Here is a 23,496-nt window from a genome sequence, read left to right as displayed (position 1 = left end):
TCACACTGTTTTGGCATCCTGTAATATTAAAAAAACATCTTTAAAGACAGTGCTAAAACAATAAATTACGTAAAAAATTGTAGTGAATTACATTTAAAATTATAGCAGTTAACATGATGGAATTTAGAAATATACTGATACTTTTGTAAGACAGGGCATCTATCTTATTAAAAAGGATAGCTTGACAGGCTTTTTTTGGAACAGACTTTAAATGGTTGTTTATTCTTTGCTGTATTATTGACTTGAATACTGACAGAAAATTTGAATACTTGAATACTCAGAAAAATTTTAAAAGAGTGATCATAGATAAAATGTCTTGATGTTTCTGAATGTGGTTTTTATTTAGAATTTTATATGTTATAATCTTTTCTTGAACAGTACTCATTTTGTCACTGTTCTTAAAATACTTAAACAACATACATGATTTTTGTAATATTGAAACTGAAAATATGAGCAACTTTTACTTAAAGGAGTTTGTTTCAGAGGAAAGTTTGCAAGAAATCTTTGTTTTTTAAGTATATCATTTTAGGTTTTGATTAATTATTTGAAAGTTCTGTTATCAGAGGCATGAACTCTAAACATGTCTGGTTTCATCTGAAAATGGAATGTTTTATACTTACTCTTTTCTGATATGCATTGGTTTAGATAGGGGTAACTATTCTGTCCTCTGCATAAAAACATAAACAATTATTCTTAGTATTTTTAAAAAATAGAATACGTCACTTAGCAGTTCGAATTTAAAATTATCATTTTTATCTTTAGGCTCCCTGGAGATTCACGAACAAGAATAGGATTCATGACCTTTGATAGCACTATTCATTTCTACAATTTGCAAGAAGGATTATCACAGCCTCAAATGTTGATTGTATCTGATATAGATGGTAAGCAGTGAATAAAACAAAACTCTATTAATAAAACAAAATTTTGGAATTAAGCGTACTTTATTTTACAATACATCTTGTCATAATGCTGTACAGATAATTTAGCTCATTAGATATTTGTTTTAAAATAATTGCTTTCCTGGAAAGTACTTGAGTCAAAGTTTTTTACACCTATGTATGTGTACTTACACATGCTCACACACACACGTATGATATGTACAGAGGATATATATTAAATAAAGCAATATTGTGCATACCCTTTATATGTATGGACTTAGAAAACTAAGATTTTTTTAATTCGAAATTCTTTTGAATTTATTTATATTTTGGTTAAAATATATGTTTTCCCTATAGATGTTTTTCTACCTACTCCGGATAGCTTACTTGTGAATCTATATGAAAGTAAAGAGGTGAGATTGAATTTTTTTTTTTTTTTTTTAAGTATTAAAGTATTTCTGTTACTTCAACTGATTGTAATGTTGAACATGTGTTTACTTGGTATATATTAACGTTGCAGTAAACAATGTAGGTAGCATATCTCTTGACTACTCACTTTACAGTCCTCCAAAATGTAGTGGCATATACTGTACTCTGGAATATTTTAAAGAAGAATATTGCCCTTCCTTCTCAGTAATTCAACTTTTAATCTTTGTTTTCCCAGCTTATAAAAGACTTATTGAATGCATTACCAAATATGTTCACCAATACAAGAGAAACACACAGTGCCCTGGGTCCTGCTCTCCAAGCTGCCTTTAAATTAATGTCTCCAACAGGTGGCCGTGTGTCTGTATTTCAGACACAGTTACCTTCCTTGGGGGCAGGACTTCTGCAGTCCAGAGAAGACCCTAATCAGAGATCAAGCACAAAGGTATTTTATATTAGTTGCTCTCTCGTATTCAAGATCATGGCTTCTACCTCTGTCGACTTGTTTAATTATTTGTTAGTCTATTTTTCTAATTCTTTGATAGTAAAAAAAACTGGTAAGAGAGTTTAATTCAAATTACCATTTTGTTGTTGTGTTGCAGTGTGTGCTTTTTAATACTTTGTTTATGAGTCATAGAAATTTAGAAATTATCTACTATAACCTTTTTTTACAGATGAGGAAACAGAGATTAAACAGTCTTGCCAAAAGTTAAATAAATATTTAATGGTAAAGATGTGACTTGGATTTTCTGACTCTAGTGTTCTTTTCTATTTCACAATTGATAAAACTTACTAAATCTGAGATATAATTTAATATGCACATATTAATAAACTTTTAATGAAGGTAATACAAATCATTGTATAAAACTTGGAACAAGGAAGCATATAGATGATCGGTTATCTCACTGTCAGGATAATAGTAGTTAAATACAAGTAATTGCAGTTGGGCATCATACATGTATACTATATTTTTTCATTGACTTTTTTCACTGATGTGAGCATTTACTCATAGTGAGCATTTTTGGAGGTCCCTAAAAATTCTACAAAAAAGGTTTTTTTAGTAAATGTGAAAAACATGATTTTGTTAATTGCCTACTTGCTGTTTAAGAGTGAAATGAGGCTGAATGTCCCTAGGGTTTTACAGTGAAGATTTGGTAAGGGTATTTTAACCCCAATTTAAAATACTCATTTTTGTTCTATAAATAAGTTTTGCCTGACCTCGACTTATATATATGAAGATGCCATTGCAACTAGTTATGAATATGGATTAAACAGTTTGAATAGTGTTATAAATCTTTAGCCACATATTCAGTTTTTCCCTAAGGTAAATTCCTAGAAGTGAAATTATTGGATCGATGAGTATAAACTGTATTTAAAATTATTATTTTACTTATTGGGATTTTTAATCAACCTGTACTCTTTAAGGACTCTGATCTTCTGGGCACCATTGAGGATTGCTACTTTTTTATTCTTTACCAATTTGCTAAAGAAGAATAGCACTGTGTTTTACTTTTGAATAGCACTATATTTTACTTTTTGTGAAATTGTATTTTTACATTGCTTTTGAGAAAGAAGCTAATTTCAAAATAAACTGGGGACAAGTATATTTTTTAACTGATCAACAAGTACAGCTAGCTTTATCCAGTGCGTTGATACATTGTAATCCATTATGGAATGCTGAACAAAAGCAAAGTGTTTACTGATTTCTTTGATACAGTTTTGGGGTTTTTGTTCTCATGTAACTTTTAGAAGTATTGTCTATCTGCCTGAGACTCAAGAATTTAAGTGTCTGTTCTGGTTTAAACTTAATATAAGAATCATGCACCATAATTGAAACATTTTCTTGTGCAATGTAGAGAAATAATTAAGAACTTGGAGCCTGGCTTTTGCATTCTTAACTCTTCTCTAGTGCCATCTCCTCAGCTCAAGTGTCTTCATACCAACAAGAAAGACTTTGCTTAATCTGTTAGTCTCTTGTGTTACTGTGTAACAATATGCATATAATAATTGGTAACAGCACTCATTCTGGAGCCAGACTGCTTGGATATTCCAGCATCTACCACTCAGTAACTATGTAATTAGTCATTTGTTTGCCTCAGTTTCCTCATCTGTAAAATGTTGGTAACTGAGAAATATATATTATTATGAGGATTAAATAATTTAATTATATTAAAACATCTATGCTGCCCTATATGTGCTTTTATAAATGTTAGTGATTATTCTCATAGGAAATCTATGCCAACTACCTAGACATAAAAAAGCAAAAATCCTTAGTTTGATAGGGGGACAGACGATATTCTCTTCCTGATTGTAACAGACAGAAATATACGCATAATTCAAGGTTTTCTAGCTCTTACTTTATGACCTGTTGACTTAGGTTGTACAACATCTTGGCCCTGCAACTGATTTTTATAAGAAACTCGCTTTAGATTGCTCAGGGCAGCAGACTGCAGTGGATCTGTTCCTTTTAAGTTCACAGTATTCTGATCTCGCTTCTCTAGGTAAGAAGATACCATTGTATTTACCTGTTTTTATATAAACATTTTTAGCATATAATTAAATGTAAATTCTTTACTAAGAGTTCTCAATTGTTGGGGGAGAAAGACATGTGAATTAGATAATGTCTATGAAAATTACTACTAAACTTTAAAAAAAAAAAAACCCTAACCCTATACAAATATAAAATGCTAATCTGGGTTGTTGTTTTTATTTAAATACAATTCTTTTACCATTCTGCTCAACAGTAAACTTAATATATATTATGTTTTATAAATATTTCTTTCTCAGATTTATATATTATCCCCATTTTTGACTACTGTAGGGGTTTTTTTTATTATAACTTAGATTTCTTCATAATACAGAATCTGCATTGCTGTTGGACAAGTAAAATGTTATCATTTCAGTAGCTAATACTTTTCCTTTTTCTCTCTAAAGCTTGCATGTCCAAGTATTCTGCAGGGTGCATCTATTATTATCCATCTTTCCACTATACTCACAATCCCTCGCAAGCAGAAAAGTTACAAAAAGATCTAAAACGGTATCTCACAAGAAAAATTGGATTTGAAGCTGTTATGAGAATAAGGTGTACTAAAGGTATGAAATTATAAAAATTATGCTTTATATTATATACTTTTTTCAAAATTAATAAGCATTCATATATTGACAACCTGTGACCACCTTTCATTATCATAAAAAAGATTTTCTACTTGATCCAACTAGCTGTACTGTTTTAAATATTATTATTAAATAATCATTGTTCAATTTTTTAAGTAATTTGAATAAGTAGGCAGAGGAAATGCTTTGCCTTATTAGGAGGAAGTGATTTCAGATGAATTTGAGGAATAGGGAAAATCTTAAGTGAAAATTGTCAAATTAATAATGATCTTTGCCTTCCTCATCATTCACACAGTCTCTGTTTTATGTGAAAAGTATTGCTCCCCAGTTATCCTTTTGATTCAAAATCAGAGATATTTTTTGTTTAAAAAGTAGCTTTAACCTGAGGTAAAGAGACTAGTGCTACCTCATCTTTTATAACAAGTTTTCTTTTCCCTAGGTCTTTCCATGCACACTTTTCATGGAAATTTCTTTGTCCGTTCCACTGATTTGTTATCCCTCGCCAACATCAATCCCGACGCTGGATTTGCAGTACAACTCTCTATTGAAGAAAGTTTGACAGATACTTCTTTAGTGTGCTTTCAGACAGCCCTATTATATACATCTAGCAAAGGTAATGTCAACAGAAGTGGAATGTAACCTGCCCCAGTAACTCTCCCCTCTTTTCACCTACTGGCAGACTGGGGAGAGTGAGCACCAATGGGAAGCAATGGAATTTGTGCTCATCAAGTATACGTTCCGTTCTTTTTCTTAATACTCATTTTTGAATCTTCAAAGAGTACCTGTTTTGACTTGTGGAAGACTTGTTCTCTCAAAATCATATTAGCATAATAACTCAAACAAAATCTGTCTGGGTTATCCTGAGCGTTATTTTTTATCCATAACATGAGAAATTCTCCATGGCACTTAAGGTCTACATGGTCTGTTTTCTGACATTATACCATGTGACATATAATTTAGAATGAGTAATGCTAAGATAAAAACCAGAACTAGTGTTCAAAATATAGTGTATGTTCATAGTCTGTGTTCAGGTTTACAGAATGTTTAATTTTCTATAAAACATGTTTATTGTGAAACTTTGTTTTTGCCATTTCAAAATCCTGTTGGTAATTTAATACCATCAAACAATAACTTGAATGATATTTTGATCTATTTGCTTTCTTTGTTTCTTGGCCTAACGTATTTTGCAATGACATGGATTCGTCCTTTGACTAGGTGAGCGGAGGATTAGAGTGCACACTCTCTGCTTGCCAGTGGGCAGCTCACTAGCAGATGTATACGCAGGAGTGGATGTACAAGCTGCCGTCTGCCTCCTGGCAAACATGGGTAAGTAAAAAAGTGAAGCGACAGGTGAAATATATTTTTCTATACTAAAAACTGAAGCCTGGGCATTGTTTTACCCTGGAAATTCCTCATTTAAAAAGTATATATATTTTACATTTTCATTTACGACAGTGTGAATTGGGCTGTTCTCATTCTCACGAATTCTTTAGCTTAAAAATCATATGTGAGATTCATAATCATTAATAGCTGGTAGCATCTCAAGTGTTTTTCAAATGGTAACTTCATGAACTGTGGTACATCCATATGATGGAATGCAACTCGGCAATAAAAAGAAATGAACTGTTGATATGTGAACAGACGTGGATGACTCTCAAAGGCGTTATGCTAAGTGAAAGAAGCTAAACTCAAAGTGCTGGATACAAATGATTCATTCATTCAACATTCTGGAAAAGTGAAAATTATAAGAAAGAAGAATAGCTCACTGATGATCAGGGTTGGTGGCAGGAGGAGGATTTTTACTACAAAGGGGCAGCCACACTCAAGGGAACAACCGAAATGTATTTTTCTAACCTAAAAATGAACTTTCTGTTTGTTTCTTAAGTACTGCATGTACATTTTATCTCTTACAGTATTCACTGGCGTCTAATGGTTAAAAACTTTTTCATTTTGGTTGCTTTATAGCTGTGGATCGATCAATTTCCTCAAGTCTATCGGATGCAAGGGATGCCTTAGTGAACGCTGTGGTGGATTCATTATCTGCGTATGGCTCAACTGTCTCAAATTTACAGCACTCGGGGTTGATAGCACCCAGCTCCCTCAAGTTATTTCCTCTCTATGTTTTGGCCCTTCTCAAACAGGTAGCTCTCTATACACTGTTAGATTTAATAAAGTCTTTTGAAATTTTCAATATATAGGTTTCCAAACCTAGTTTTTCTGGTGGGGGGTAGGGGATTAAATACTTGATTAGACATTTGCAGCTTAGCATTGGAAGAGTTATAAACAGGAAGAGATGAATGGAAAATGAAGGTATACAAATACGTGATGACTGTCATGAAACTGTATGCTCTCACTCGAGCATGTGGGAGCAGCTTGAATAATGGTGTGCGTATAGCACACTCTCAGTGTCTGCTCCTGGAAAGAGACTCCAAGGAAAGGGCCTACTGTTCATTGAGCGTCTTCCCAAGTCTCAGGCACCGTAATACGTGTTATATACACATCATCGTATTTGATCCTTATAGCTGCCTAGAGGTATTATTTTCCCCTTTTTTCTTACGATGTCAATATACCTTTGAGAAGCTAAGTAACTTGCTCACATATCTACCAATTAAATTCTCAGAGCTGAAAACTGAATCCAGGCCCATTTGGTGTGAAGGCTGTGCTTTTCCCATGGCTGATGGTATATATCTGTTTTAATATTTGTCCACTATATTTATGTTTTACTGAAAAATGTGTATTGTTTCTCCATGTAGAAAGCATTTAGAACCGGCACAAGCACACGCCTGGATGATCGTGTGTATGCCATGTGTCAGATAAAGTGCCAGCCGCTTGTTCATCTAATGAAAATGATTCATCCCAACCTGTACAGGATAGACAGATTGACAGATGAGGTATGATATTGTTTTCATTGTGTTTGAAATTTTTTACTTTAAATTTATTTGAGTGTCTTGATTCTGCATCTAAGATAGTAATGTATTGTTAACAATTTCTTCCATCTGTTTTCCCCCGGTGACAATAATACATTAAATACAGACGTTAACTATGGATTTGATTGGACAACAGGACTATTAGATAGTATCATGGTTATGGCATTTTCAAAAATAGTTTCATATGGGAAGTGATTCACTTTGTGGATTTGGTTACATTTCCTACACAGCTACATTATAGAAGGGCATTTCCATTTGTATTTTGAAGATAGTGACAGTTTCTGATGTGATCAGAGTGCAACTTTGACTATATTATTGTAAAACTGATCTGGTATCTAATAGTATTTTTAATATGCAGATATATAATGTCTTTTTTTCCTACTCTTTGGAATCAGAAAATCCTTTGTAGCAGATATCGTAGTTGTACTTTTAATATATTCTGACCCCAGAAAGGAAGGAAATGGGCAGATCTTTTTACCTAGTCAAGTTTTTATCTTTTAAATTTGAATACCTTTGAGCATCTTTTAATTTAAATACATTTGAGAGTCTTGATTGTCCAGCCAAGGTGGTATATATTATCAATATAGTTCACCCTTGAGCAGTGTGGGGGTTATGAGCACCAACCCCTGTGCGATTGAAAGGCCACGTATAACTTCATAGTCCGTCCTCTGTATCCTGTATTCGGTGTCCATGGATTCAACCAACTGCAGATCATGTACTTCTGTAGTATATATTGAGAAAAACTGCATATAGGTGGACCCGTATAGTTCAAACTCACGTTGTTCAAAGGTCAGCTGTAGTTTTTAGATATTACAAAATTATCAAGTATCATTTTTCAGTATCAGAGCTAGTGGCCATTAGCTTCCAGCCTGGGATAATAGTAATGGAAGGTCATTCACATTCTATCTTTCTTCTTTTCAGGGTGCAATACACGTTAATGATAGGGTTGTACCTCAGCCACCTCTTCAAAAATTGTCTGCAGAGAAGCTGACACGAGAAGGTGCTTTCCTTATGGACTGTGGCTCTGTAAGTACCCGTTAGTGTCAAAGCTTAACACTTGCAGCTGGCAAAAGGAGAAACATGGGACCCAGCTCTGTTACCACAGATCAGACAATGAAAGGTGAACGGGGAACTCAGGGGCTATAAATTGGAACTGGCACAGGAGATCAATTTATTTAAGAGAAATAAAGAGATAAATTCCTTACTTCAAGGAATTTTTCATCTAGAATCATAAAATTTTAAGGGAACTCAAGAATATTTCTAGTTCAACTTGATTTGTTGTCTCAAATGCTGTTAATAATTAAGATTTCAGGAGGTGTCATTGGACAGGGTGGTGGTGAAGGGTGTCAGAATAGGCAGGGTGGCTTCATGAACGATACCTTGTGAACAGGAAAAGAATTCCAATAGCCACAGTACGGGGTGGGGCAGTGGTAGAGGGCAGGGGACACTAGTTAAAGTACAGAGACGGAGATTGAGATAATGGAAGTAGTGGGTAGGAAATATAGTAAGTCATGTATCTTGGTTGAAGCATTGGAGGAAAAGTAAGGAAAATGCTAAGATATATTTTATGAGAAGCTTGAAATTTAAGCAGAAAAGATAGGAGCCACTCTGGATTTCTGAATGCAGATTCCAAATGTGCAGGTTACAGGTTTCCTTTTTTACTTTGTTTGTTCCTACTTGATTTGAGCTAGTGTACTTTGCCTCGTTTATGCTTGATGATTTTGAGAAAATCAGCTGTAATGGGTTTCCGATTAGGGAGTGTTACTGTGATTTGTTTTGTTTTTAGATTTTTTACATTTGGATTGGAAAGAGCTGTGACAATAACTTTATAGAGGATGTGCTTGGGTATCCTGATTTTGCATCAATACCGCAGAAAATGGTCAGTGGCTTTATATAGCTTTAACTTTTTGTGTACTTACTTGTTTAATTCTTTTTTTTTTTTTTTGGAGATATAATGCACATAAGAGTCACCGTTTTAATCATTTTAAAATGTACAATGCATTTGCTTTTAGTATATTCACAGTGTTTACAAGCATTTCCAGTATATAATTTCAGAGCGTTTACATCACCTGGAAAAGCAACCTGTATCTCCCTACTCTTCCTTTCTGTTTTCCCTGGGCAGCCACTAGCCTACTTTCTATCTGTGTGGATTTGCCTGTTCTGGACAGTTCAGATGTATGGAATCACACAATGCAAGGCCTTTTGAGTTTGGCTTCTTCTCACCATGATTTCAACATCCATGTTGTAATGTGTGTCAGTACTTCCCCCCTTTTTATGAGTAGATAATAGTCCATTGTACGAATATATCGCATTTTGTTTATCCAGTCCTCTCTTCCTGGACGTTTAGGTTATCTCTACTCTGGTGCTGTTGTGAGGAGTGCTTCCATGAACAGTCTGTGTACAAATGTTGTGTGAACATGTTTTCAAGTTCTCTTGGATATGTAGCTAGCAGTAGAATTGCTGGGTCATATGGTAAACTTTTTGAGCAACTCCAAGCTATTTTCCAACAACTTTAACTACTCTAATTTAAATTATTTTGCTGATAGTAAACATAGTTTTTTCAGTAAGCCTGTACTGTATGTATGTTGATACTAAAGAAATATGATTCTGAAAGCAGTTCTCTATGCTACTTAATGGAAAAGGCCTACCTTATTCTTGGGTATTGTAAATATGCCCTTTCTCCTAAAATTAATATAAGTCAAAGTAATTCTTAACCATGTTCGCTATTTGATTTATTTTTTAAAATTTGCCACATTAATCCAGAGTTTATTTCTAAGACTCAACAAAGAAGAAAAATGAGAAAATGATTTGAACAGGTAATTCATAGGTGGAAATTATAGTAGTGGCTATATGGATCAATGTTCAGCTTCATTTATAATTAAGAAAACAAAACAAACTATTAATAACAGCGTAGTATTTCTTTCATTTATCAGATTTTGCCCCCTGGTGAAAAATTTGTTTAATTTGATAATAGGCAGTAATGCAGAGGGAATAGGTCAGCAGGCCTATTGATTGGACTGTATACATTTACTAGTCTTCAGGAGGACCATTTGACAATATCTGTTAAAATTAAAATCACACAGCGTATGACGCAGTTAATTATTTACGCCTAAAATGTATCCTGTAGATACACTCATGGAAGTATTCATATGTACATATATACTTAAGAGGATATCATGCTTGTATGCCAGGTCTCTTCAGTCATGTCCAACTCTTTGCGACCTTTGGACTGTAGCCCAAGCTCCTCTGTCCATGGGATTATCCTGGCGGGAATACAGGAGTGCGTTGCCATGCCCTCCTCCAGGGGTATCTTCCCGACCTGGGGACTGAACCTGCATCTCCTGTGGCCCTTACATTGCTGATGAATTCTCTATTACTGAGCCACCAGGGAAGCCCCAGCAAAACCTATGGCTCTATTTAAAAGAATACAATCTGAAAAAGAAAACAATTGTGCATAATATCCATTTGTATTTTCAAAATGTGTTTCTGTATATAATAGTGGCTATGTTATAGATATTTAGAAAATATATGAAAGAGTGTGCATAAAAATGTTTTCCTTGTACTTTTTAAATATTGATGCAAATTTAAATATAATTAACCCAAACTTTTCTGTTTAAATTTTTGTATACTATGTACTTTGGAAAAAACTCATTGCACACATAGAAGAATATCCTTTTTCTTCATTGCAGGTGGATTCTTTACTGTCTGAGCCACCAGGGATGCCCTCAGATATACATGTACACACACACACATATATAAAAGAATAGATTCTTTGGGTCTTTAAAAAAAGTCTTGCATATGGTTTTTAAATATATTTAAACATTCACACTATTCTTTTAAATTTCTTGCCCTTAAATATTAAGGATAAAGGAAACATAAAATTATGTAAGAATGTTGTTATTAGAATAATGTATAATTGTTTATAAGTGAAATTGAAGCTTAATGATAGCCCCTCTGATCTGAATATTTCCTTTAGAAGAAACAAAAAGTATAACACGATTTGAGTATCATACTAATTGTGTATGTTTTATTGACTTGTCTGGAAAAACTATAATATTCAGGTAAAATGTCAGTGGCATACTTATCATTAAATATGTCTTATTAGTCAGAAAACCAGATTTATCAACAATGTAATAAATCTCGTCTTTGGTTGCTACTGTGGGTGCTGGAATCGAGTGCTGGCGTTAGATGGTAGTGGTGATTATGATTGAGTTCTAATACTGCCTAAGTCTATAAGAAAGAAAATGACTTCCTAATTGCATTTTTTGCCAGACACATCTTCCAGAGCTAGACACACTTTCATCAGAGAGAGCCAGATCCTTTATAACTTGGCTTAGAGACAGCAGACCATTAAGCCCAGTTCTTCACGTGGTAAAGTAAGTACTTCTGTAATTTAATTATGAAATTGTCTTATCCTGTCCAATCTATGTGAAATTGTTTATCTTCAAATCAAATTTTAAATAATAATATCAGAACACATTCTAGTGGTAGAAGGCTGTTACTTGATTAACATCCCCTATCCTTTTTCGTAAAAGTCCCCACATATTTTTTCTAATGTATAAGTATTCTTTTTAATAATATGCATTTTTAGATAAATATTCCTTTTTCTTTTTCAGAGATGAGAGTCCTGCCAAAACAGAATTTTTTCAACATTTGATTGAAGACCGGACAGAAGCCGCCTTATCTTACTATGAATTTTTGCTTCATGTTCAGCAGCAGATTTGTAAGTGAAGTGAAATAAAATTGAATAAGAAGAAAGAGATCTATAACCTAGGTAAAGCATAATCTGTCAGAGAAGCACATAGGAAATTTGAAATGAAGGCACTTGTTACAAGAGGCAGTGCGTAGCATAGCACCTTGTCTGAGTCTTTGGCAAAAGATAAAGAGGAAGAAGGAACTTGACAGATTTTTCTTCACCCTAAGTTTGATGCTGATGATGCTGTTTCACCAAGTATATTTTGAATTGGTTTCCACACATTTCCAGAGTGCAGCAGTACAGTTCTCTGTTCATTGCAAGCTGGCAAACTTCTGTAGCTATGTGGGATGATATGTCAATGAAAAATTAGATAAATTCTCTTTTCTTATAATTAATACAACACTTCTGGACTTGAACTCTGACAGGAGATGCCAAAAGGCAGTGGTACCGTGTTATTTGTTTATATGAATTACTTTTTAACAAGGAATGATTCATATTCATTAAATGAATTCAATATTTTCCCTGTAAAAACAATAGAGTTTCAGTACATGAACTATAGAAAAAAATATATATATGATGTACATAAATGTTACATTTGTAAAGAAAATGTAAAAATGTACCTGCAGAATATGAATTGCTTAAACTGTGTTGCGTTGTTGGGTGACAACTCTTTGTCGCAGTTAGAGAATGAGGTTGACTAATGCATATTATGAATTGAGTCCACAAAAGAAACACAAAACTCTTTGTAATTCTGTTAAATCTTTTATGTGGATTTATTTATGATCAGCCTACTAATTAAAAATATTTTGCTTGACAATATGGCTTGGTGTTTTGTGTGTTTATGGTTGGGGAGAATTGGTAGTATTCTTACATCTAGGATTTACTGCTCGAGGAAATGCATTGATACCGTATTTCAACTAGTAATATATGTGAACATGTTTTCATTAATTTGTGAACATTACCAAGTGCTTATTCTCTTTGTATTCAGAAAACAAACCCTACTTTCAAAATATATATGACTGTTAACTAATCATAACCTTAATTTGTCTTTCTTGGTTAAATTAGGCATTCTTTTTCCTTGCACATTCATAGCAAAATTTTTATAACGTGACTATCCTATTTAATTGACTTTTAAGATTACCATCTGGAACTTTGAGAGCGATCTTACTCTGATTTAAAAAAAATCTCGTTTACTAACATTTATTTAGTATAAAAACTGTTAATGATCCACTAGGTTGCAGAATAAAATTTTATTATAAACACTATAAAAGTCCTACTGATGAATTTTGGAAGGGAAAAGGCTCTTGATGTGTGTGATGAGTGGTTTTTCGCTTGTTGGATCTCTTTTCTTTGGATAAAAATAAAAGTACTCTCTCACATTCCCTGCTGGAAATGAGAGGTTAAATGACTCACCCTAAATGACATTACTAATTAGTGACAGAGCTGATAGCAGAAGTCAAATGTTCTACCCACCCACCACCTACTCCGAGCCCAGCCCACCCCCAGCGCTGTGTGTGTCCCCGTGCCCTGCAGCCTCCAGCAGGAGAGAATCTTACTGAATTAGGAGAAACTGCAGTGTTCCAAGGGCAGCTATATACTGTAATTATACAATACGAAGTATCGTGCTTCTAAATTTTTTGTCTTTGGATAGTTTGTTCCTCATTTAATAGGTATTTATTAACACTTAATACTTGCTAGATATTGGTCTAGGCTCAAAACATAGAAAATCCTGATTTCACAGTGCTTACACTCCAGAGTGTGTGGAGGACTGGTGAAAAGAGCACATTTGGATGTCAGGTGTAGGAAATGCAGTGGGGAAAAAATAAGGCAGGAAAAGTACCAAGAATGCTGGTTTTGACAGTAACTAGGGAGGCCCTTCTGAAAAGGTGACCGTTGAGGAGAGCCATGTGGCTGTCTGGAAGGAGAGGCATCAGAGGGTGAATCTTTATGGTAGCTAAATGTGGAAGTTAGCCTTTGGTCACTGTGGTTTTCCCTATAAAAGAAGCACTTGGAGTTATCAGCTGAGAAAGGGTAAAGAGTGTTAGAATCCCAAGAAATAGTCGCGTAGATCGACTGACCAGCGGCTTGCGGTAGGGTTGTCAGGCAGCATGAACTTCAACCAGTTAGCATGCCTCTTCCTTCTAGCCACACTTACTGCTTGGTGGAAGGTTGGATTTCAGTTAGAACAGAAGAGCAGGGGAACTGTGGATGTATACAAGGAAGCTCCTCTGTCATTCAAGTGAAAGGGCTGCAAACCGAGTGATAGACAGATGAGCTCGGTAGTGGCAGTAGACACAGAAGGGCTTAGTAGTGTGAAGGTCCTGTTGAGGTCAGAAAGCTGTCCAAGTGTGGAGACCAGAGGGGATGAACTGGAAAGACGGGAAGTGGTGGTCAGGATACGGGATGCTTGAAATTGAGATTTGGTGAAGTTTAGATGTCTACAAGTGTGTGGAGAGATGCCTACCTGGAGTTTGAGATCAGAAAGAGCCACCTTGAAAAGCCTTGTCCTCTAAAGGCAGCCAGACTTGAGTTAGAGAATGGAGATTGACATCAAGGGGAGCATAGGTGTGAGGAGGACTCCTAATGGGCTGTAGATAGATTATCTGTCCTCCTCACTCCCTTCTATGGGACAAGTCTCTGCCCATTTGTTTTCTGAGGTGGGGAGTGATGAGAGAAAGGGGCATGCTCACCAGGAGTTCTCTGAGCCCCTTTTCAACGAACTGAAACTGTCATTAAAGTTAACAGTTTTGGGGTATCCCAGGTGATGTGAATATCTGCCAAACTGCTATTCAAACCGTTGTTTGATAGGAACATACAATTTGATTTTATAGTTGACACGCTACCCTTAAGGAATATATCCTAGCACAAATCGAGTGCATTGATGGAAATCGAGTGCATTGATGGCATCATTAGGTGCCCAATATGTCAGTGGAGAAATAACTCCAGAAAGAATGAAGGGATGGAGCCAAAGCAAAAACAATACCCAGCTGTGGATGTGACTGGTGATAGAAGCAAGGTCCGATGCTGTAAAGAGCAATATTGCATAGGAACCTGGAATGTCAGGTCCATGAATCAAGGCAAATTGGAAGTGGTCAAACAGGAGATGACAAGAGTGAACATCAACATTCTAGGAATCAGAGAACTAAAATGGACTGGAATGGGTGAATTTAACTCAGATGACCATTATATCTACTACTGCGGGCAGGAATCCCTCAGAAGAAATGGAGTAGCCATCATGGTCAACAAAAGAGTCTGAAATGCAATACTTGGATGCAATCTCAATAATGACAGAATGATCTCTGTTCATCTCCAAGGCAAACCATTCAGTATCACAGTTATCCCAGTCTTTGCCCCAACCAGTAATGCTGAACAAACAAGTTGAACGGTTTTATGAAGACCTACAAGACCTTTTAGAACTAACACCCAAAAAAGATGTCCTTTTCATTCTAGGGGACTGGAATGCAAAAGTAGGAAGTCAAGAAACACCTGGAGTAACAGGCAAATTTGGCCTTGGAATGCAGAATGAAGCAGGGCAAAGACTAATAGAGTTTTGCCAAGAAAAGCACTGGTCATAGCAAACACCCTCTTCCAACAACACAAGAGAAGACTCTACACATGGACGTCACCAGATGCTTAACACCGAAATCAGACTGATTATATTCTTTGCATCCAAAGATGGAGAAGCTCTATACAGTCAACAAAAACAAGACCCAGGAGCTGACCGTGGCTCAGATCATGAACTCCTTATTACCAAATTCAGACTGAAATTGAAGAAAGTAGGGAAAACCGCTAGACCATTCAGGTATGACCTAAATCAAATCCCTTGTTATTATACAGTGGAAGTGAAAAATAGATTTAATGGCCTAGATCTAATAGATACAGTGCCTGATGAACTATGGACCATCCCCATGGAAAAGAAATGCAAAAAAGCAAAATGGCTTTCTGGGGAGGCCTTACAAATAGCTGTGAAAAGAAGAGAGGCGAAACGCAAAGAAGAAAAGGAAAGCTATAAGCATCTGAATGCAGAGTTCCAAAGAATAGCAAGAAGAGATAAGAAAGCCTTCTTCAGCGATCAATGCAAAGAAATAGAGGAAAAGAACAGAATGGGAAAGACTAGAGATCTCTTCAAGAAAATTAGAGATACCAAGGGAACATGTCATGCAAAGATGGGCTCAATAAAGGACAGAAATGGTCTGGACCTAACAGAAGCAGAAGATATTAAGAAGAGGTGGCAAGAATACACGGAAGAACTGTACAAAAAAGATCTTCATGACCCAGATAATCATGATGATGTGATCACTAATCTAGAGCCAGACATCTTGGAATGTGAAGTCAAGTGGGCCTTGGAAAGCATCACTATGAACCAAGCTAGTGGAGGTGATGGAATTCCAGTTGAGCTGTTTCAACTCCTGAAAGATGATGCTGTGAAAGTGCTGCACTCAATATGCCAACAAGTTTGGAAAACTCAGCAGTGTCCACAGGACTGGAAAAGGTCAGTTTTCATTCCAATTCCAAAGAAAGGCAATGCCAAAGAATGCTCAAACTACCGCACAATTGCACTCATCTCACATGCTAGTAAAGTAATGCTCAAAATTCTCCAAGCCAGACTTCAGCAATACGTGAACCGTGAACTCCCTGATGTTCAAGCTGGTTTTAGAAAAGGCAGAGGAACCAGAGATCAAATTGCTAACATCCGCTGGATCATGGAAAAAGCAAGAGAGTTCCAGAGAAACATCTATTTCTGCTTTATTGACTATGCCAAAGCCTTTGACTATGTGGATCACAGTAAACTGTGGAAAATGCTGAAAGAGATGGGAATACCAGACCACCTGACCTGCCTCTTGAGAAATCTGTATGCAGGTCAGGAAGCAACAGTTAGAACTGGACATGGAACAACAGACTGGTTCCAAATATGAAAAGGAATACATCAAGGCTGTATATTGTCACCCTGCTTATTTAACTTCTATGCAGGGTACATAATGAGAAACACTGGACTGGAAGAAACACAAGCTGGAATCAAGATTGCCAGGAGAAATATCAATAACCTCAGATATGCAGATGACACCACCCTTATGGCAGAAAGTGAAGAGGAGCTAAAAAGCCTCTTGATGAAAGTGAAAGAGGAGAGTGAAAAAGTTGGCTTAAAGCTCAACATTCAGAAAATGAAGATCATGGCATCTGCTCCCATTACTTTATGGGAAATAGATGGGGAAACAGTAGAAACACTGTCAGACTTTATTTTTTGGGGCTCCAAAATCACTGCAGATGGTGATTGCAGCCATGAAATTAAAAGACGCTTACTCCTTGGAAGAAAAGTTATGACCAACCTAGATAGTATATTCAAAAGCAGAGACATTACTTTGCCAACTAAGGTCCATCTAGTTTGTTTTTGCTGTGGTCATGTATGGATGTGAGAATTGGACTGTGAAGAAGGCTGAGCGCCGAAGAATTGATGCTTTTGAAGTGTGGTGTTGGAGAAGACTCTTGAGAGTCCCTTGGACTGCAAGGAGATCCAACCAGTCCATTCTGAAGGAGATCAACCCTGGGATTTCTTTGGAAGGAATGATGCTAAAGCTGAAGCTCCAGTACTTTGGCCACCTCATGCAAAGAGCTAACTCATTGGAAAGACTCTGATGCTGGGAGGGATTGAGGGCAGAAGGAGAAGGGGATGACCGAGGATGAGATGGCTGGATGGCATCACGGACTCGATGGATGTGAGTCTGAGTGAACTCTGGGAGATGGTGATGGACAGGGAGGCCTGGCGTGCTGCGATTCATGGGGTCGCAAAGAGTCGGACAAGACTGAGCAACTGAACTGAACTGATGGACAAAGAATTTTATTTTTCATTTATACATTAATGTATGCTGCTGCTACTGCTGCTGCTAAGTCGCTTCGGTCGTGTCCGACTCTGTGCGACCCCGATGATGGCAGCCCACCAGGCTCCCCCGTTCCTGGGATTCTCCAGGCAAGAAGACTGGAGTGGGTTGCCATTGCCTTCAACGTGTGAAAGTGAAGTCGCTCAGTCGTGTCCCGACTCTTCGCGACCCTATGGACTGCTGCCTACCAGGCTCCTCCGTCCAAGAGATTTTCCAGGCAAGAGTACTGCAGTGGGTTGCCATTACCTTCTCCAACATTAGTGTATATTTGTGTGCTAAAAACTATTTGAAAGCTCTTTATAGACAGGAATCTGTTGTAGTCAACCTGTGAGGCTATGAAATGCATATATTATTAATAGCAAAGTGTTAAGAAAACCAGAACTCCTCTGTTCAAAGTAACTTTTGAAGACACTGAAAATACTTTTAAAGGCCAAGAAAAGATGAAGATTAACAAGACTGAAAGCAGCAGTGCAGGTATTTAGGTGGAATCTTTAATTACTAAAGACAGTTTAAAATTTAAAAAAGACACACAAATCTTTGGCACATGAAACAAAGACCTCCTGAAAAATAAAAATGATAGATACTTCAAGAATCACTCATCTTTTATCTCTAAATTCAGAGATGAAATCTGTCAAACAGAAAACTGGGCATCCTCCTCCTCTGCCTTCTTAGGATACCTCTGAGAGGCAGAGAAGTAAGCCATGATTAGGGGACACAGAGAGGCTCTTAACCCATTGCCCTCTCCTGCATCTTGAGTTGAGCCAAAGTTGAAAGCCCTTTCTTTAGTTCCCATTAGTTAATAGGCCCAGGTTTGTAGATTTTCATTTCAATTTTGGGGCTGAAAAGGATTGCTTACCAACAACCCACCAAATGAGTTTGCTGAAGATTGCTAAGTTTGTAGTCAAGTGAAAACCAGTTTTTATTAGAGATTACTCCGAAGAAACCTGGTTCCTGTGCAAGTTTGTCATTTTGCAAAAACTCCCCAAAGTGCACATACACAGATTCTGGGTGGCAACCTCCTCAGAAGCTTCTTGGGTAGAATCCAGAACACACCCTCACACATGCAGAGGATAAGGAGAGGCTGAAGGAAGAGGTAGCCGCTCCAGATGGGTGGGTGGCAGGTTTCATAAACAAAGGAACTTACACGGCTTGTCTTGGGTGGCCGTAGTCACGCATCCAGTCCTCAAGACCACACTTCTGTTTCAAGGCTAGATCCTCAGAGCAGCTTCTGGCAGTAGGGGAGGCAAGCAGGATGGAAGGACGGGGAGTGAGTGGGTGTGAGAGTTTCCAGCTTTTGGGTCAATGGCCTGTCAGACGATTGACAAAAATTACCCTAAAGTCAGGCCAGTTTTTTATGACTACATCATCACTGCTCAGAGATGTTTATGGTTTTTACTGCTGTTTTTGCTTTTCAGGTACATATTATTTTAGCTTATTAGCCAGCTAATTTGTTGATTATTGGATTAGTGTGTAGTGACGCATCTGCTTAGATTTACACTATAATTTTCTAAAACTAGATTTTAAAATGCATTTTGGGTAGACATAAAATGATTATACTGTCATTGTTAAAACAGAAATATGTGTAACCTGCACTTCTGCCTTGCTTGTAAACTTTACTGATGATGTAGCTGGTACATATGTATGAATTTAAGTAATTTGTAAATAGAATTAAGGTAAGTGCAAAATAATTACTAGGTTCTTTTAAAGGTAGTAGGCAATGACTTTATAATATTAACTCATGTTCTCTTTAGAAATAAATAATAAACAATTATATTTCTCTCAGTTCTTTTATTACATAGAAATTTACTTTAAATCAGGGTATTATTTAGTCTTTTTAGTACTCCCAACTCACATATTAACCTTTCTTACAATGGAGGAATTTCAGAATGACCCTCGGAAAAGCTGTGAAACATTGTACCAGTTTGGAAAGCTGGTACCAGTTTAGAAAGTACCAGTTTGGAAATTTTAGTGAAAATTTTATGGAAATTTTTTCTGTATTTCAATTTCAAATTCTGTTCCTTTGGGACTTAATGTTTTATGATTTGCATAGTAACAATAGGAAAGGCCTGTTAGTAGGTGCTTCCTATTGAAACCTGAATAATTTTACTAGAATGAAAGGGACCTCTAGACTGTCTCCTATTATCAGAAACTGATAAGTAATTTTTAGAGTTAAGAATAACAGGGAGACAGAAAGATGAAAGAATTCAATGTTTAAGCAAGAAAGATCAAAGCTTAAAGCCTTCAATGCAGAGGGGTGATGTGATCTGACCCCAAAAGGTGACATCTAGCCAGCCTACCATAGGAGGTGGAAGAGGGGAAGGGTGGACACAGTGAATGACTTTTGAACAAACAGCCCCCAAGCCTGGTTTAGATGGGGTGTGTTTGGATTAAGAGAATGTGAAATGTGGGAATTGACCTTGGCAGCTTGGATGAATTTTTACTTGATCATTCTTTTATTACACTGCTGGGTTCGATTTGCTAACACTTCATTTAGGATCTTTCATTTACTTTAGAAGACTGGTCTGTGACTTGCTTTTACAGTGTGTACTTGTGTACTTGTTTAATTTTGATACCCACATTATGCTAGTTTTGTTTGAATTGGATAGCTTCCCATCTGTTTTGAGGTTTTGGAACAATTTGTAAAGAAGTTAGCTAAAGTCTAGGTATGTAAAATAGGTATTATTTATTCTGGAACTTTCGGTTGAACTTGCTCAGTAATCTCTGGGCTTGGGGCATTTTTCCAGGTATATTATTAACCACTGCTACAATCTGTGACCATTGATCTCTTCAGGTTCTGTTTGTTGAGCCAAGTTTAGTTTTTATAGTTTTAACTTGATTGATACAAGCAATTATTTGGGGCTAGTTTTTATATCCTTCTTGTTATGTTTATGCATTCCTTCTTTCTCTTAATCATTCTTGTTTCAGGTTTGTCAGTCTTGGTGCCTTTAAAAAAAAAGAAACTACTTTTGATTTTATTGACTCACTAGTTCTGAGAGAGGTTGCTTTAGAACAGACAGGAAGTTTGATTGTTTTCTGATTTTACCTTTATCGTTTTCTTCCCACTACATCCTCTAGGTCTATTTTTGCTGCTGTTTTCATAGCTTCTTAGATTGTAAGCTTACTTTCAGACTTTCCTGTTTTCTAATAAATGCATTTAAGACTACACATTTCCCTGAATAGTGAAGATTTTAAGTCAAGTGCTTTCACTGCTATATAGTTTAAAAATAGTTCTCAACTTCTCCTTATTTTCCACTTAATCTATGAATATTTATAAGTTTGTTATTCAAATTCCAGTGGTAATGATGCTTTATCTTTCTGTTAATTCCTAATTTCATAAACAGAGCTTATATGTTTGCAAGTTAAAAAAAATTTTTTTGAGATTTCCTCTGAGGCCTCAGTTACGGTCATTACATTGTGAATCTTCCATATGAGCTTGAAAATAATATGTATTCTTATTGGGTACAAAGTCCTTTGTGAGTCTAATTGTTAAAAATGAAAGCCAAAGCCTTGGGCCTGGAGGCAGAATAGGGAAGAGGAGTATTCTTCTCGGGTCACTACTAGAATTCAGTCAGTGTGGAGGTCTCCCAGCGTACTTGAGGGGACCTAGTCTCAAGGATCTCCCGGTCTGCTCTGCAAGCCAGTGCTGCTGGCATCTGCAGAGGAATGGCATCTGCAGAGGAAGTGGGGAAGTTGCTCCGTTCAGAGGATTTTACAAGACCAGGTGACATAAATACAAAACTTTCTGTGGAAATAAACTTCCCTTCCACCTTGACTGAAGCTAACTCCTTTGCCAGTGGCTGGCAAGCGGTCCCATCAATAGATAATCCAATATTATTATTGGCCAACTTATCTGTGAACTGAGTTCTCAAATGGTAGTTTGAGGACGTGAGTGAATAATGTCTGCAAAGACATTGTATGAAAGTCAGTGGATGAATTTGGGTCCTGCCTTCATTAGAAGTTAAAGCATGAAGTGGATGTTCACATCTTCATTCAGCGTGTGGACACCAGGCTAAAAGTAGGATGAGGCAACTGAAGCACTTGTCCAGGGCACCAAATACATCACAAAATTCAGCCATTGAGATAACATTTTAATGTAATATTTTTAAAATCAAAATTAATGGAAAAAATCCATGAACAGAATATCAAACGTTAAAGGATTTGACTCTGCAATTGATTCACCTCACACGCTGATCCCAGCTATAGCTATGAGAAGGTCGGTGGTTAAGTGATGTCAGAAGAGACAGGCAATGTAAGGTCAAGGTTATCTTGGGATCTTGGAGTGGAAAACATGGTGTCAGCTACACAGTTCTAGGCTTGAATTCTGACTGTGTGTGTGCTTAGTTACTCAGTCGTGTCCGACTCTGCGACCGTATGGACTATAGCCCACCAGGCTTCTCTGTCCATGGGGATTCTCCAGGCAAGAATACTGGAGTGGGTTGCCATGCCATTCTCCAGGGGATCTTCCCCAAACCAGAGATCGAACCCAGGTCTCCTGCATTGCAGGCGGATTCTTTACCAGCTGAGCCACAAGGAAAGCCCGAATTCTGACTGTATGACTTTAAATAAGTTACTTAACCTATTAGCTGGTTTCTTCGCCTGTAATGGGGAATCTAATAACAGGAATCCCATAAGGCTTTTATAATGACTAAACAAGATAGCACAAAATGCTTATGCCTGACCCACAAGGGCAGATCCAAGTTTTGTTGAGTCTGAGGTTATATAATTTGGGAGAAATTCTTTAAGAAAAATACTAAAAAATTAGCAATGCAAAGTTGGCATGGTAATGAGTACTTAAGAGTGAGAAAATCAGTAATATATAACAAACTTTTTAAGAGCACAACCCCCGCCACAATAATTTTTTAAAAATTAGTTGCCACTCACATCACTGTGACTTCCCTGGTGGTTCAGACGGTAAAGTGTCTGTCTCCCATAGAAAAGATATCAGCATGTTGTTTTCTCTCACATCATTTTAGTTTAGAAACGTGTCTCCGAACTTTATAACTCAGCACTGATAATGTCATGTCCATTCTTGAAGTGTTTTTCATATGTGAGCTGTAATATTTGAAGAATATTCCACAGGCCGGTGTCTGGGCATTCATGTCTCATGTTGCTTCTTTTCACTGGCCACACAGAAACTAGTAACTTGGGGAGCCAGCAAAGTGAGAAAGCTCTGGACGCTGCAGACAGACAGGTTCCAGGGCTGCCCTGTCCACACAATGGCTCATGTGCACAACACACTTCACCACCACGTGCGGGAATCTTGGTGAGACTGAACAATTACTCACAGCTAGTTCGTTAACAGTACTGACTTATTACAACCTCTTTGCATTTGAATCTTAGTTTTCCCTTTTCAGAAAACAAAAAACAAAAAAAACAAAAAAACCTTAAACAGCTGTATTGTTGTCATTTACATATCATAAATTTCACTCAAAAGTATACAGATGATTATTAGCAAATTTAAAGACTTACACAATAACCACAATCCAACTTAGGTCATTTCCAGCACCCCAAAATATTCCTCATGCTCATTTATTTGCCTCACTCCCAATTCTACCTTCAGCTCCAGGCAATTACGAATC

General features: G+C 36.7%; 1 protein-coding gene across 4 annotated transcripts in view; it reads left to right on the top strand.

Annotated features, from left to right (window-relative positions):
- The window catches only part of SEC24B (SEC24 homolog B, COPII coat complex component), a 79,125-nt gene extending 66,267 nt beyond the window's left edge, over positions 1–12,858 (top strand). For all 4 annotated transcript variants that reach the window (XM_042251141.2, XM_015096378.4, XM_015096380.4 and 1 more), the window contains 13 exons: positions 763–881; positions 1,236–1,291; positions 1,543–1,749; positions 3,682–3,805; positions 4,239–4,397; positions 4,858–5,031; positions 5,634–5,744; positions 6,384–6,559; positions 7,172–7,309; positions 8,267–8,371; positions 9,132–9,224; positions 11,618–11,721; positions 11,962–12,858. In XM_042251141.2, the coding sequence (XP_042107075.1) occupies positions 763–881; positions 1,236–1,291; positions 1,543–1,749; positions 3,682–3,805; positions 4,239–4,397; positions 4,858–5,031; positions 5,634–5,744; positions 6,384–6,559; positions 7,172–7,309; positions 8,267–8,371; positions 9,132–9,224; positions 11,618–11,721; positions 11,962–12,076 (1,681 nt within the window). In that variant the 3' untranslated portion in view covers positions 12,077–12,858. The remainder of the gene's footprint in view (positions 1–762; positions 882–1,235; positions 1,292–1,542; positions 1,750–3,681; positions 3,806–4,238; positions 4,398–4,857; positions 5,032–5,633; positions 5,745–6,383; positions 6,560–7,171; positions 7,310–8,266; positions 8,372–9,131; positions 9,225–11,617; positions 11,722–11,961) is intronic.
- The last annotated feature ends 10,638 nt before the right edge of the window (positions 12,859–23,496 follow it).

The sequence above is a fragment of the Ovis aries genome, chromosome 6 (genome assembly GCF_016772045.2).
Source record: "Ovis aries strain OAR_USU_Benz2616 breed Rambouillet chromosome 6, ARS-UI_Ramb_v3.0, whole genome shotgun sequence".
Lineage (NCBI taxonomy): Eukaryota > Metazoa > Chordata > Mammalia > Artiodactyla > Bovidae > Ovis > Ovis aries.
This window is presented reverse-complemented; position numbering and strand designations above follow the sequence as displayed.